The 16,642-nt window shown below is 47.5% G+C and overlaps 1 protein-coding gene across 2 annotated transcripts in view; it reads left to right on the top strand.

Moving 5' to 3' along the window:
• DMXL2 (Dmx like 2) overlaps positions 1-16,642 on the top strand; it is a 1,615,381-nt gene that overhangs the window by 83,422 nt on the left and 1,515,317 nt on the right. For both annotated transcript variants that reach the window (XM_069222485.1, XM_069222484.1), the window contains exon 3: positions 851-922. In XM_069222485.1, the coding sequence (XP_069078586.1) occupies positions 851-922 (72 nt within the window). The remainder of the gene's footprint in view (positions 1-850; positions 923-16,642) is intronic.

Genomic DNA, 16,642 nt, shown 5'->3' with positions numbered 1-16,642 from the left:
TGTACCTGACCTGGTCCCTGCTGATAGTCTCTGCTGACATGAGTCATGACCCCAAGTGCTGTTGCTTAGGTCATAGGACCGTTGGCAGTGTTAAACTAGTCAATCGGGTCTTTCACGATGCTGTAAAAGGTTTTGAAATCTTAATTGTGTAGTTCTGTCCAAGGGAAAAGGTGAGTAAATTCTCAGTTGTCTCTAATTCTTGTACAGAAACATGGTAATGCATTCTCTTTTTTGTTCTCTATTATGTGTACTCTATTGTATCTTAAATTATTTTTTGCATCTTTTGTATATTTGTGGTTTTTGTGCAATGGAATGTGTCATACTTTATTGCACACTCAATCTTTTACTTCTTTAAAGTTATGAAATGCCTTCGAGTAATGTTTTATGCTGTTTATTGTATCTCTTGACTCTTAGTAAAAGATTCTTGAAGCTTCAGTTGGAGGCGAGCAACTGGGGCTGGTGTGCTGTCTAAACAAAACTCATCTCCATCCCTTTATATAAGTGTAATATGTGCTTAGCTAAATTTAAAGGAAACTGAATACCACCACGATTCTTAAACATTGTGTAAATAACATGACGATAAGGCTTGTATAGTCACTGTATCTTATTTATCATTCTTTGACAAGGCATCTGGGATGTAACTTCAGGTTAGAAAGTTGCTACTTCATAGTGCAAAATAGAGATTAGCCTGGAAGAAAAATTAGTAATTCCTTTGTGGGGAATGCATGCACATCGTTATTCCACAACAAAATCCTATGTAAATACTCATAACAGTAAAGTCTTACTGTTTTTCATTATTTGTCCAACACTTCAAAATAAGAAGCGTATCCTTTTTCCAATTGTGTTTTAGATTGCAGCATCGTATGGAAATACAGTTTGCATTTTTGAACCATTCAGCATAAATACTCACAAACGAAACTCTGTAAGTACAAGTAGCTATGAAATACTAACAGTGCTGTATAAACTGTTTGGGGACGTACTTGTGGATATGAGGTTGATACATTCTGAGAATAAAAGTTTTGATGTGTGTTTATTTTTAAGTTTTAACCCCAGGACTTTGCTGATATAGAAATCATATATTCAGTGCACTGGTACGGAAGTATTTCGTTAAAATTGGATCCTGTGAAACAAAGGTTACATAAACATTTATACAGTTTTGCATTAACACACTTATTTAGGATGTTAATTGGAATCGGTGACCGAAAATAATTATAATCAATCGTTCACTAGGTGGTTTAACCCACTGAACTTTCTTGATGGTATTGTAATATGTGATCTTAACCCCTTCGCTGCCAGGCCTTTTTCTCCTCAGGTGCCAAGCCTTTTTTGTCTGTTTGGGGCAGTTCGCGCTTAGGCCCTCCTAACTTTTTGTTTACATAAGCTACCCACGCCAAAGTTGCATCCTTTTTTTCCAACATCCTAGCGGGTTCTAGAGGTACCCAGACTTTGTGGGTTCTCCTGAATGAGACCAAGAAATTAGCCAAAATACAGAGCAAAAATGTTGTTTTTTTAAAAAAACAAATGGGGAAAAAGGGCTGCAGAAGAAGGCTTGTGGTTTTTCCCCTGAAAATGGCATCAACAAAGGGTTTGCCGGCGCTAAAATCACCTTCTTCCCAGCTTTCAGGAACAGACAGACTTGAATCAGAAAACCCAAATTTTCAACACAATTTCGGCATTTTACCGGGACATACCCCATTTTTACTAATTTATTTTGTGTGCTTTCAGCCTCGTTCCAGTTAGTGACAGAAATGGGCGTGAAACCAATGCTGGATCCCGGAAAGCTAAACATTTCTGAAAAGTAGACAAAATTTTGCAATCAGCAAGGGGTAATTTGTGTAGATACTTCAAGGGTTTCCTACAGAAAATAACAGCTGAAATAAAAAATATTGAAATTGATGTGAAAAAAACAGCCATTTTTCTGCACGTTTTACTCTAACTTTTTCCTGCGATGTCAGATTTTTGAAAGCAGTATACTGTTACGTCTGCTGGACTCTTCTGGTTGGGGGGATATATAGGGCTTGTAGATTCATCAAGACCCCTAGGTACCCAGAGCCAATAAATGAGCTGCACCTTGCAATGGGTTTTCATTCTATACCAGGTACACAGCAATTCATTTGCTGAAATATAAAGAGTGAAAAATAGATATCAAGAAAACCTTTGTACTTCCAAAATGGACACCATATAAGGTGTTGAGAAGCAGTGGTTATTTTCACATCTCTGAATTCCAGGGTGCCCATACTTGCATGTGAATTACAGGGCATTTCTCAAATAGACGTCTTTTTTTACACACTGTCTTGCATTTGGAAGGAAAACATGTAGAGAAAGACGAGAGGCAATAACACTTGTTTTGCTATCTGTGTTCCCCCAAGTCTCGCTATAAAAATGGTACCTCACTTGCGTGGGTAGGCCTAATGCTCGCGACAGGTGACGCAACATGGACACATCACATTTTTACATTGAAATCTGACGTGTTTTTTGCAAAGTGCCTAGCTGTAGATTTTGGACTCTAGCTCAGCCAGCACTTAGGGAAACCTACCAAACCTGCGCATTTTTGAAAAGTAGACACCTAGGGAAATCCAAGATGGGGTGACTTGTGGGGCTCTCACCAAGTTTTGTTACCCAGAATCCTTTGCAAACCTCAAAATTTGGCCAAAAAAACACTTTTTCCTCACATTTCAGTGACCGAAAGTTCTGGAATCTGAGAGGAGACACAGATTTCGTTCCACCCAGCGTTCCCCAAGTCTCCCCATAGAAATGATACCTCACTTGTGTGGGTGTTTAATGCCCGCAACAGAAAAAATGCCAATAACCTGTAGAGATTGAAGGGTTAGCACAGCGAGTTGATAAACACATATTTTTCTTTTATACATCTTTTAGGCTGACTCTGCTTTGGGGACCCACACAAGTGAGGTATCATTTTACTTAGGAGACTGAGGGGAATGATGGGTGGTAGGAAATTTGTGGCGGAGCGGTGATCCTACACAGAAAAGTGAGGAAAATATGCTTTTTTAAGCAAATTTTGAGGTTTGCAGGGGAGTCAGGGTGAGAAAATGTTGGGGGATCCAGGCAAGCCACACCTCCCTGGATTCCTTGGGGTTAGTTTTAAAACATGTCTGGGTTTGGTAGGTTTCCCTAGATGAAGGCCGCACCTGGGACCAAAAACATAGGTGCCCCCCCCACCCCACCAAACACAGGTAGTTTTGCAACAGATCATTTTGATGTGTCCACGTACTTATGTGATGTTCCAAACACTAAAATTGTAAAAAGAAACATACGTAGGTTATGTTAAAAAAGACCCCTCACCCACCAACCAAGATGGTGGCATGCTTCATCATCAGGGTCTCACCTGAGACACCTGGCATGTCATGGGTGTGCTGCGACGCCTAATTACAGCGGAGGAGGTTTTATTTTTACCACACATACTAGTTGGATTTGGCACGAGGATGAGTGATGGTTCAGTAGATAAAAAAAACTTTTAACAAGAGATTTCACAAAAATGAAATACACTGTTAATAAATGAAAGGCCAAAAAACTGAACCAACGACTTACAGCTCATGAGCTGTAAAGCCACGACAAGGCACCAACCGTTTTACAGTCCATTCACACACCTTTCATCATACATGACATGCACAAGAACATCCACACCGGCAGCCACGGGCCCAGCACATTACAACACTTGCATCGACAGACAGCGCCACTCAAGGGCCCATCACTTACATACGCCCTCATGCCTGATACAGCAATCTCACCAGCTGATGGGAGTGCGTGGACTGACGTTTGGCTGGCAGTGTGTTGCAGTAGCCAACAGCAAATCAATATTTACACTGCCAGCCAAGCGCCACCCCACGCACACTGTCAGCCAAGCGCCACCCCATGCACACCGCCAGCCAAGCACCCACCGCCAGCCAAACGCCACCCCTCACAAACCGCCAGCCAAGTGCCACCCCACACACACACACACACACCACCATCACTTTTTGTTTGTTCTTAAACAACAAAGAATTCAATATTTATGAATAACCTTTCATAAAGGGTAGTAAAACAGTTTGCACAGGCAGAGCCTGTAACCCAGGAGACCCCGGAAAGCAAGTTTGTCAGTACCCGGGTTCTGTGCTAGAGACCCGGGGATGCATGGAATTGTCCCCCCAATACCAAAATGGTATTGGGGTGACAATTCCATGATCCATGGCCATGTTCGGAGTTACCATTGTGACGCTATACATAGGTAGTGACCTATGTATAGTGCACGCGTGTAATGGTGTCCCCGCACTCACAAAGTCTGGGGAATTTGCCCTGAACGATGTGGGGGCACCTTGGCTAGTGCCAGGGTGCCCACTCACTAAGTAACTTGGCACCTAACCTTCACCAAGTGAGGGTTAGACATATAGGTGACTTATAAGTTACTTATGTGCAGTGAAAAATGGCTGTGAAATAACCTGGACGTTATTTCACTCATGCTGCAGTGGCAATCCTGTGTAAGAATTGTCTGAGCTCCCTATGGGTGGCAAAATAAATGCTCCGGCCCATAGGGATCTCCTGGAACCCCAATACTCTGGGTACCTAGGTACCATATACTAGGGAATTATAAAGGTGTTCCAGTGTGCCAATCAGAATTGGTAAAATTAGTCACTAGCCTGCAGTGACAATTTTAAAGGCAGAGAGAGCATAAATACTGAGGTTCTGGTTAGCAGAGCCTCAGTGATACAGTTAGGCACCACACAGGTAGCACATATAGGCCACATACTTATGAGCACTGGGGTCCTGGTTAGAAGGATCCCAGTGACACATATCAAACACACTGACAACATAGGGTTTTCACTATGAGCACTGGGCCCTGGCTAGCAGGATCTCAGTGAGACCGTAAAAACACCCTGACCTGTACTCACAAACAGGCCAAAAGTGGGGGTAACAAGGCTAGAAAGAGGCTACCTTCCTACAGAGAACTAATAGCCATAGACAGCAACAACATTCAATGATGAGTCAGTAATTTATACGCACCATGACCTACGTGGTCATGAATCATTACACCAATTGAGTAAAGTTTAAACGTTTATTGCCCTTATATTAACAATGCTAAGGTCACATAAATGATGCGCGAAACCAAATGATAGGAAAACAGAAACAATACAGGCTGTCAAAACATCTGAAGAATCTCAATCTTATAAGAGCAATTACCATTAAACACTCCAAAATAATAATTCAGAATAACAACAGAATTATTTGAGAAGGAACAATAGTTTTCATTATTTGTGTAGTCGAATCAATCATAATCAATTAATAAACATTCAGATCGAATATTGGGGCAGACATCCTAGCTACCAAACTCTAATTCGAAAACGTGTGGGGCTGGGTTTGTCACAATAAGACAAAACTTATTTTGGAAACACATCTGACTATGGCGCTGTAGGAAGCTGGCTCTGTATATACTATATCAAAATGAGATACGGTGTGCACATAGTCCAGGGGTTTCCCAGAGGCTTAACAGAGGCTAAGGAAGATAATACTAATGCTCTCTTTTGTGGTAGTGTGGTTGGGCAGTTAGGCTTCTCAGAGAGTAGTGCAAAGCATTTGTTGTACACACACAGACAATAGAAGAAGCACACACTCAGTGAGAACTCCAGACTGTAGGAAAGTGCCACCATTGGCATTGTTACTCCCCACTTTTTGCTTAGTGTTGATGCCGACTTCGAAAGTGTGCAGGGATCCTGCTAACCAGTGTTCTTTCCCAAAAACTGTACCTTTGTTTCCACAGTTGGCACAACCCTGGCGCAAAGTTCAGTCCCTTGTAAAAGGTACCCATGATACCAAGGGCCCTGTGGCCAGGGAAGGTCTCTAAGGGCTGCAGCATGTAATATGCCACCCTAGGGGAACCCCTCACCACACACATACCCACTGCCTTGCAGGTTGTGTGTGCTGGTGAGGAGAAAAAGACAAAGTCGACATGGCACCCCTCTCAGGGTGCCATGCCCACAAACCACTGCCTGTGGCATTGGTAAAACCCCTCTCTAGCAGGCCTTACAGCACTAAGGCAGGGTGCACTATACCACAGGTGAGGGCATAGCTGCATGAGTATGTGGTGTGGGAGTTTGTCGTTACGAAAGCTACAGCTCCATAAAGTATTCACTGAATACTGGGAAGTTTGGTATCAAACTTCTCAGCACAATAAACCCACATTGATGCCAGTGTGGTATGTATTGAAAAATGCACACAGAAGGCAGCTTAGAGATGCCCCCTGTTTGTAAGCCCACTGCTTACTGCTACTAAGAAACAAAGCCTGTCCTGGGTGGGGGTGCTTCACACCTTCCCCCTACAGGAACTGTAACATCTGGTGGTGAGCCTTAGAGGCACTCCAGCTAGCGGAGGTGCCCGCCCCCAGGACAAAGCCCCACGTTCGGCGGCAAGTCTGGTGGGAGAATTAGGAAAAACAGGGAGGAGTGACCACCCCAGCCAGGACCACCCCTAAGGTGTCCAGACCTGAGGTGACCCCCTCCTTGCAGAATCCCCTATCTTGGGTTGGAGGACAGGGACCAGTAGAATTAGGTTTATGCCCCCCTCCCCAAAGGGAGTGAGCACAAGGAGGGTGTAGCCACTCTCGGGGACAGTAGCCATTGGCTACTGCCCTCTGACCCCTAAAAATCTAGGATATAAGGGCCTCCTTGAACCCAGCTCAACAGATTCTTGGCGACCTACAAGAAGGACTGCTTAGCTGAAACCCCAGCAGTGAAGAAGGAAGACAACTGCTTTGGCCCCAGCCCTACTTACCTGTCTCCTGCTTCAAAGAACGCGCAAAACAGCGACTCGTCCAGTGGGACCAGCGACCTCTGCCAAGCACCAGAGGACTGCCCTGCACCCAAAAGGACCAAGAACTCCTGAGGACAGCAGCTCTGTCTAAGAAAAACCTACAACTAAGGACTCCCGCCTCACTCCGGATGTGTGATTCCTGACCTGTGTGCACTTGACACCCACGGCCCGTGTCCAGGAGGTCCACCCAGCGAGAGAGGGTCTCTAGGCGATTGCGAGCTAGTGCCCACCCTGGGTTGACTTCTCCACCCTCCACGACGCCACCTGTAGAGCAAATCGCGAGGACCTTGGAGAAACAGACACCCAGCGCAGCTACGTTCAGCAGGTGGACCTCCTCCCTGTTCGACCGGTGGTGTGCCAGACACACCCCCTGGACCTCGCCTGCATCCCCTGAGTGACCCCTGGGGTACCCTCATAGACCAGCATTGGAAGCCCAACGTCCTGTTTGCACCCAGCTGCCCCAGTGCCACTGAGGGTGTGGGTTTGGTGCCTACTTGTGACCCCTTCCCCCCCCCCCCCCACACCCCCCCCCCCAAATTGCTTTTATATAAAATCTGATATTTTGTTTATTTCTTGAACCACAAGATTCAAGTTGCAGGTAAGTACATCAATAGATACATATTTCACATATGAATCACTATTACTTTGATTGGAATCGAGTTACATAGTACTTGAATAAATGGCAATAATCTGTTTTAAAAGTTGACCGTGCAATTTTCAGAAACAGTTCCCGGAGGGAAGAAAAGTTAGTACATTTTACAGGTAAGTACACAAATTACGGTTCCAGTCTCCAGGGGTTAGGAAGTGCACGGTCAGGGGTTCAAGTTTACCCCAAATAGCCACCACCAGCAACATGGGGCGGGTGGGTGCAGAGGTCAAATTTGAGGCAAATTTCACATGGACTCCTTTGGAGACCGGGGGCACTTGTTTTTCAGATATGCTGGCAGGTAATTACCCCCGTCATCAGAGGGCAGACCTTGAGGGGTTTAGAGGAGCACCGGGATGGGGGCAGAGGGGTGGCACAGGTAAGCACCAAACTCACACCCACAGGGGTGGCCGGGTTCAGGGTGCAAACAGAGCGTCGGGCTCCCAATGCTTTCCTATGAGAGGACCCTAGGGGTCACTTAGAAGGTGCAGACTGGGTCCAGGTGGTCGGTTTAGGAAAACCACAGGCTGGACAAGAAGGAGGGCTACCTGCTGAACGTTGCTACACTGGTGGTCGGGTTCTCCAAGGCCTCGATATCTTTGTCCACAGCATTCACGGTGGGGAGGGGGTCCCCTGGATTCACACTGCAGGCGTCGTCGTGGGGGACAGGAGAGGTCAATCCAGGGTGGGCACTTCCTCGTAATCGATTGGGTCTCCTCTCTATTCGGCTGGGCCACCTGGACACGGGCCGTGGGGCTCTGGTGCAGAGTGGTCAGTGTAGGAAAGTACCATCTTGCCTGGCATGTTACCCCCATATTTCACTGTATATATGTTGTTTTAGTGTATGTGTCACTGTATGTGTTCCCTGTGTGATGACTAACTGTCTCACTGAGGCTCTGCTAACCAGAACCTCAGTGGTCATGCTCTCTCTGCTTTCCAAATTGTCACTAACAGGCTAGTGACCAATTCCACCAATTCACATTGGCATACGGGAACACCCTTATAATTCCCTAGTATATGGTACTGAGGTACCCAGGGTATTGGGGTTCCAGGAGATCCCTATGGGCTGCAGCATTTCTTTTGCCATCCATAGGGAGCTCTGACAATTCTTACACAGGCCTGCCACTGCAGCCTGAGTGAAATAACATCCACGTTATTTCACAGCCATTTACCACTGGACTTAAGTAACTTATAACTCACCTATATGTCTAACCTTCACCTGGTGAAGGTTGGGTGCTAAGTTACTTAGTGTGTGGGCACCCTGGCACTAGCCAAGGTGCCCCCACATCGTTCAGGGCAAATTCCCCGGACTTTGTGAGTGCGGGGACACCATTACACGCGTGCACTACACATAGGTCACTACCTATGTATAGCGTAACAATGGTAACTCCGAACATGGCCATGTAACATGTCTAAGATCATGGAATTGTCACCCCAATGCCATTCTGGCATTGGGGAGACAATTCCATGATCCCCAGAGTCTCTAGCACAGACCCGGGTACTGCCAAACTACCTTTCCCGGGGTTTCACTGCAGCTGCTGCTGCTGCCAACCCCTCAGACAGGTTTCTGCCCTCCTGGGGTCCAGCCAGGCTTGGCCCAGGAAGGCAGAACAAAGGACTTCCTCAGAGAGAGGGTGTTACACCCTCTCCCTTTGTAAAAAGGTGTCAGGGCTGGGGAGGAGTAGCCTCCCCCAGCCTCTGAAAATGCTTTGATGGGCACAGATGGTGCCCATCTCTGCATAAGCCAGTCTACACCGGTTCAGGGATCCCCCAGCCCTGCTCTGGCGCGAAACTGGACAAAGGAAAGGGGAGTGACCCATGGGAGGTGCCCAGAGCTCCTCCAGTGTGCTCCAGACCCCTGCCATCTTGGAAACAGGTGACGTCAGAGACTCGTTCTGATAGGCTCTTACCTGTGTTGCTAGCCTATCCTCCTTCCTAGGTAGCCAAACCTCCTTTTCTGGCTATTTAGGGTCTCTGCTTTGGGGAATTCTTTAGATAACGAATGCAAGAGCTCATCAGAGTTCCTCTGCATCTCTCTCTTCACCTTCTGCCAAAGGATCGACCGCTGACTGCTCAGGACGCCTGCAAAACCGCAACAAAGTAGCAAAGACGACTACTGCAACCTTGTATTGCTGATCGTGCCACTTTCTCGCCTGTTTCCTGGTGGTGCATGCTCTGGGGTAGCCTGCCTCCTTTCTGCACCAGGAGCTCTGAAGAAATCTCCGTGGGTCGACTGAATCTTCCCCCTGCAACCTCAGGCAACAAAAGACTGCATCACCCATCCTCTGGGTCCCCTCTCAGCACGACGAGCGTGATCCCTGGAACTCAGCAACTCTGTCCAAGTGACTCCCACAGTCCAGTGACTCTTCAGTCCAAGTTTGGTGGAGGTAAGTCCTTGCCTCCCCACGCTAGACTGCATTGCTGGGTACCGCGTGATTTGCAGCTGCTCCGGCTCCTGTGCACTCTTCCAGAATTTCCTTTGTGCACAGCCAAGCCTGGGTCCCCGACACTCTAACCTGCAGTGCACAACCTCCTGAGTTGTCCTCTGCGTCGTGGGACTCCCTTTTGTGTCTTCGGGTGAGCTCCGGTTCACTCCTCTTCCAAGTGCCTGTTCCGGTACATCTGCTGGTGCTGCCTGCTTCTGTGAGGGTTCATGACTTGCTGGGCGCCCCCTCTGTCTCCTCATCCAAGTGGCGACATCCTGGTCCCTCCTGGGCCACAGCAGCATCCAAAAACCCTAACTGCGACCCTTGCAGCTAGCAAGGCTTGTTTGCGGTCTTTCTGCGTGGGAACACCTCTGCAAGCTTCTTCACGACGTGGGACATCTATCCTTCCAAAGGGGAAGCTCCTAGTCCTCTTCGTTCTTGCAGAATCCACAGCTTCTACCATCCGGTGGCAGCTTCTTTGCACCCTCAGCTGGCATTTCCTGGGCATCTGCCCAATCTCGACTTTGTTGCGACTCTTGGACTTGGTCCCCTTGTTCCACAGGTACTCTCGTCCGGAAATCCACTTTGGTTGCATTGCTGGTGTTGGTCTTCCTTGCAGAATTCCCCTATCACGATTTCTGTGCTCTCTGGGGAATATAGGTGCCCTTTACACCTACCTTTCAGGGTCTTGGGGTGGGCTATTTTTCTAACCCTCACTGTTTTCTTACAGCCCCAGCGACCCTCTACAAGCTCACATAGGTTTGGGGTCCATTCGTGGTTCGCATTCCACTTGTGGAGTATATGGTTTGTGTTGCCCCTATACCAATGTGCTCCTATTGCAATTCACTGGAACTATACATTGCTTGCATTACTTCCTTTTGCTATTACTGCATATTTTTGGTATTGTGTACATATATCTTGTGTATATTTGGCATCCTCATACTGAGGGTACTCACTGAGATACTTTTGGCATATTGTCATAAAAATAAAGTACCTTTATTTTTAGTATATCTGTGTATAGTGTTTTCTTATGATATTGTGCATATGACACCAGTGGTATAGTAGGAGCTTTGCATGTCTCCTAGTTCAGCCTAAGCTGCTCTGCTATAGCTACCTTCTATCAGCCTGAGCTGCTAGAAACACCTCTTCTACACTAATAAGGGATAACTGGACCTGGTACAGAGTGTAAGTACCCCTTGGTACCCACTACAAGCCAGGCCAGCCTCCTACAGTCAGGACTCGTGGATCTGGGGAGGCTCTGGAGTCCTTTGATATTGTTTCATCTTGGACAGGATCACTGTCCACAGGAGGTCTTGGTCCTCGATTTAGGCAGTCCTCAGGAGGCTTGGCAGAGGTCGCTGGACCTGCAGGATGCGTCGCTTTTCTTTTGCAGGTTCTCCGAAGCAGGAGACAGCCCAGTAGGGCTGGTTCCAAGTCCGTTTTTGTCTTCCTTATCTGCTGGGGTTTCAGGTTAGCAGTCCTTCTTATTTCTTCTTTTTTTCCTGTAAGGTCACCAGGAATCTGACAGACTGGGTTCAGGGAAGCCCTTAAATCCTGGATTTACGGGCGTTACAGGGGTCGGAGGGCAGTAGCCAATGGCTACTGTCCCTGAGGGTGGCTACACCCTTTTTGTGTACACTCCCTTTGGGGAGAGGGACACAAACCTTTTTTTTTTTTTTAATATTTTTTATTGGTTTTATATTTCAAAATATAATACAAATTGTTCAATTTGCAACCACAGGATAAACCAATACAATAACTAATATCTAGGTCATTTAACAATCACAACCCGCCCCCCCCCTCCCCAATGTGCACATCACGGAACACTTCTAGTTTTACAGTATCATTTCTGACTGCACCCTCCATGGGTTTATCCTTTATTATTTATTTAATATAGGCATTCACTTGTGACCAGTGTGGGCCTTGTTTTGCGTGCGTGAGTTCCCTGGCTTCCTAATGAGGGCACCATCCAGATTAGTATATGCAGATAGCAACCCTGGTTTCCTGCTCCTCATGCGTCTCTGGTGCTGTGGTGACGAAGATTTGATGGATTATTATTACTAGAGAGAGGGAAAGAGATGATGTGCATGCGCTGTGGTGCCTGGGTGCCCTATGGGCTTTGTTTCCGTAACGGGGGATGCAGGGGGATTTATGTCGTGGTTATTGCGAGTATATGTACCCCAGTTCAAGGAGGCATCTCATCGTTTTTGGCCTCCAATTTTGTTACCAGATTCTCCCAAGTGGAGCATCCTGTGTGTTGTCGCCCTTCACGCACCATCCTTTTTAGTACCTGGTATTCAGTGCGAGCCCAACGTATTATTAGAAAGTACCAGGATTTCAATTCGGGAGCCTTGGGGGATTTCCAGTGTATTGCTATTAATCTTTTGTACATTAAAAAGGCCAAGTCTATAAATGTGTGCAGGTGTCTTTGTTTTTTTGGTCTCTTTCTCAATCCCAGCAGGCAGGACCCAGGGTCTGCTATCAGTGCAAGTCCCGTTAGCTCAGATACTTCCCTTACCACCTCCGCCCAGGCCGTTTGTATATTAGGGCAATCCCATACCATATGGTAGAAGGGTGCTGACGGTGTTTTGCATCTTGGGCATACTGGTACTGAATCGGGGAACATGCGCTTTATTCTGGCTGGGGAAAGATATGTTTGATGCGTGTAGTTGAATTGGGTATATCTAAATCTGGGATTCCTTGACACGCCTCGGATGTGGGACAAGGCCTTTGGCCAGTCTGCCTGTGGGATCGGGGTGGGGAGTACTGCATTCCATCTACCCCATGCTTTCCCTGCCTGTGGATCAGGAGTCTTGTTGAGGATTCTGTATAGATTGGATATTATTTTTGTTTGATCGCTGTGTTGTAGAAGCTGGTGGAGCCCTGGGGAAATCTCTGGTTCCGAAGTGCCCACCCCCCATATTTTTCTAATTTTGTGACATACGGCGTGGTATGTCAGGAACTGACCCGGATTTATCTCCATAAGGGCCTGGAGAGCCTCAAACGTCATTAATTTGCCGTCTTCAAAGCAGTCTCCTATTGTCTGTATTCCTGCTTCACTCCACAGCTTTGCAGCTTGCATTCCAGCTGCAGTCCCCGCCAATAGATAATTTAGCGGTATGTGTAGGGAGTAAGGAAGCTTATCCGCTCCTTTTTGCACATATTTAGTCCAACACGCATGCGCGACTGCAAGCAAAGGGTTGACCAGTACCGCTTTGGGGGGCTTAGACGTCAGCCAATTTATGAGGGGGGTCCCGTTCCGCCGAGGCTCTAGGCTCCTGGGTTCTGCTTGCTCTGGTCTGTGGATCCAGTATTGGACCCACTGAAGTTGTGCAGCTGCATAGTATCTTTCAAAATTCGGAGTTCCCAGGCCACCATTATCCAGCGGGCATTGCAATGTGGTTAGCGCCACTCGTGCTCTGCCACCACCCCAAATGAGCTGCAGTAGTGCTGTATTTAAATTGCCGAAGAAACCTTTGGGAATAGTTATCGGCAGGGCCGCAAAATAATATAGGAGCCTAGGTAGAATCAACATATTGGCAATCGCCACCTTGCCGGGTGGCGAGAGCGGGAGCTTGTTCCAGAATTGTAGGGAGCCTTTTATGGAAATTAGCACCCTCCCCAGGTTCCCGTCTTTTAAGTCTTCTATGACATGATTTATGTTTATCCCAAGATATTTAAATGTTATCGGGCACCACTTTAGGTGCCCTACTTCTGGGGGGTCTTGATTATTGGGGGCCCTTTTTGCCAGGTGGAACACACAGGACTTCTCCCAGTTTACCACAAGGCCAGACAGGCCTCCAAATTCAGCCAATAAAGATATTACAGATGGAATAACTGCACAACCATATCAAAGCATCATCTGCATATAATGAGACCGTGTGATATAACCCATTCCTAATAATTCCCCATTCGTGTTCCATGAGGCGTATTTTTGCCGCTAACGGTTCCATTGCTATGGCAAACAATAGCGGGGATAGGGGACATCCCTGCCGTGTCCCCCTGGAGATCGGGAAACTATCAGAAATCACCCCGCCCGACTTCACCCTCGCACTTGGATTAGAATACAATGTCCGGACCCAACGGATGTAATTAGGGCCTATTCCCATGCGGGCCATCGTGGCCATCAGGAAGTCCCATTCCAGCGTATCAAAGGCCTTTTCTATGTCTAGTAAGAGCACCATTTCCTCTTGTGCAATCTTGGAGGTGTCTCCTATTATACTCAGCAATCTGCGAATATTTAGGAAGGTGTTACGCTGTGGGATGAAGCCATTTTGATCTGCGTGAATCAATGAGTGCATGAGGGGAGCTAATCTATTAGCTAATATTTTGCCTAATGTTTTGCAGTCTGTATTTAATAGCGATAATGGTCTATAAGATTTAACATCCGTATGGTCTCGGCCCTGTTTAGGGAGTACACTATCATAGCTTCCCTTTGAGATATAGGTAAGCTTTCTTTAGTCCACGCCTCTTGGAACACTCCCAGCAGATGGGATTTTAGGCTGGGTAGATAGGCTTTATAATATTCCGAGGGGAGGCCGTCTGCGCCCGGCGCTTTGTTCCTGGGCAGCTGTGCAAGGGCTAGTTCTGTTTCTTCTGTTGTTATGGGGGTTTCGATTGCATCTCTATCTGTTTGTGATAGTTGGGGTAGGAGGGAGTCTGCCAGAAAAACCTCAAGTTGTGTAATTGTGCATGAGGTGCGTTTAGTGTATAAGTTTGAGTAGTAATTCCTAAACGTCTCGTTTATTTCTACTTGTGTAGTAGCCATCTCATGCACGCCCACCATGATGGCACCTATCGGGGCATGCTGTCTATCTTCGCGGAGTAGCCATGTTAGCATTCTACTTGATCTATCTCCTTCCGTTTGCAACCTAGTTAAATAATAGTTGTAGTCGTGACAGCGGAGCCTGCTATCTGCATCATTATATTTTGAGCGCTTTTCTTTGAGGACAGTGCTAGAGATTTCCCCTAGTGCTACCGCTTTTTCTGCAATCCTTAGCTCCTTCTCTAGTTTGCTAATTTCCGCCTGTAAAGAGCGTCTCACTCCCCACGTAGTGGACATACATACTCCGCGTGCTACTACCTTATGGGCATCCCATTCTATCGCCCGAGTTGTTGCAGACATAGCGTTTATTTCCCAATATTGGCCTATAGATTTCCCCAATGTTGTGGCGAATGCTTGATCTTGTAGAGCCTCCGCCTGGAATCTCCAAGTGGGGATTGCCTGACGTGTCCTACCCCAATTCAGTGTTACTCTCAGAGGCGCATGATCCGAGATCGTCTTTGCTAAGTATTCAGATTCAGTGAGCAGTGCCTCTATTTTGCGATTACCCCATACTATGTCTATTCTAGTGTGAGTGTTATGTGGTACCGAGTAAAATGAATATTCTTTTTGCTCTGGGTGGCCTAGTCTCCATACGTCGTGAAGTCCCATAACGTTTGCCCATTCTTGCAGGGGACCTATGGGCTTCCTATTAGTTGGTGCGCTCGGGTAGGCACTGGTTCTGTCCAATGTTGCTGATGGGGTACTATTAAAATCACCGCCCCAGATGGCTAGGGGCATGGGTGGGACAGTAACGTTGGGGTGAGAGTGGTGAGAAAGCCCGTGATGCCACTGTTTGGAGCGTATACCCCAACCACCGCCATTTGTCTGCCGTCTAGCCTGCCCTCCACTGCTACGTACCTCCCTCCCTGGTCTATCTTGTGTGATGACAAGAGGAATGGAACTCCTGCCGCTATCCAGATAAACACCCCCCTTGCAAAGGCCGAGTATGTTGTGCCAATCAACTGGCCTCCCCACCTCGTGCGCAGGTCGCGTAGGTCCCCCTCTAACATGTGTGTCTCTTGCAAGATAGCGATATGCACTCCTAGTCTTTTAAGTCGAGCGTACACTCTAGCCCGTTTACTCAGCGCCCCAAGACCCCTGATATTCCATGTTAATATAATATACTGTTTTTTAGTATTATTTTGGGAAGACATCATATGGGGTTCTGGGGATGTGTTGCTGTGTTGAGGGTCTGGGCTTTAAAGTTGGCCCGCCTGGTCCCTGCCTTTCTATAGCTGATATTTAAATATAGCGGGTGCAGGTATATATTTCGTGCATTAAGTAATTCCGGTCCTTGCATTTCTACTAAACTGTTAATCCCCACCCCCCTAATTAAACCCCCTATACTACTTACAGATACAGTGAAACTACAAAACGTTGGGGGTACACTGGGCTGGTCTGACGTAAAAATGTGTGAAATAACTCTTATCCAGTTGGATTTGCATAGTGCGATTCTCATATCGTACAGATGTGGCTCTTGTAAGGGGCTCCCATCGTGCCGCAGACTTAGGCGGTCATTCTGACCGCGGCGGTCGCCGCCCGCCATGCGGTTACCGCCGAATGACCGCTCTGCGGTCAGGAGACCACGGCGGCCATTCTGGCTTTCCCGCTGGGCCGGCGGCCGACCGCCAAAAGGCCGCCCGCCAGCCCAGCGGGAAAGCCCCTGCAACGAGGATGCCGGCTCCGAATGGAGCCGGCGGAGTTGCAGGGGTGCGACGGGTGCAGTGGCACCTGTTGCGATTTTCACTGTCTGCCAAGCAGACAGTGAAAATCTGTATGGGGCCCTGTTATGGGGCCCCTGCACTGCCCATGCCACTGGCATGGGCAGTGCAGGGGCCCCCAGGGGCCCCACGACACCCGTTCCCGCCATCCTGGTTCTGGCGGTGAAAACCGCCAGAAACAGGCTGGCGGGAAGGGGGTCGGAATCCCCATGGCGGCGCTGCA

This window comes from Pleurodeles waltl, chromosome 3_1, assembly GCF_031143425.1.
Source record: "Pleurodeles waltl isolate 20211129_DDA chromosome 3_1, aPleWal1.hap1.20221129, whole genome shotgun sequence".
Taxonomy (NCBI): Eukaryota; Metazoa; Chordata; class Amphibia; order Caudata; family Salamandridae; genus Pleurodeles; species Pleurodeles waltl.
Note: the sequence above shows the minus strand (reverse complement) of the source record. Positions and strands in the feature narration are given on the sequence as shown.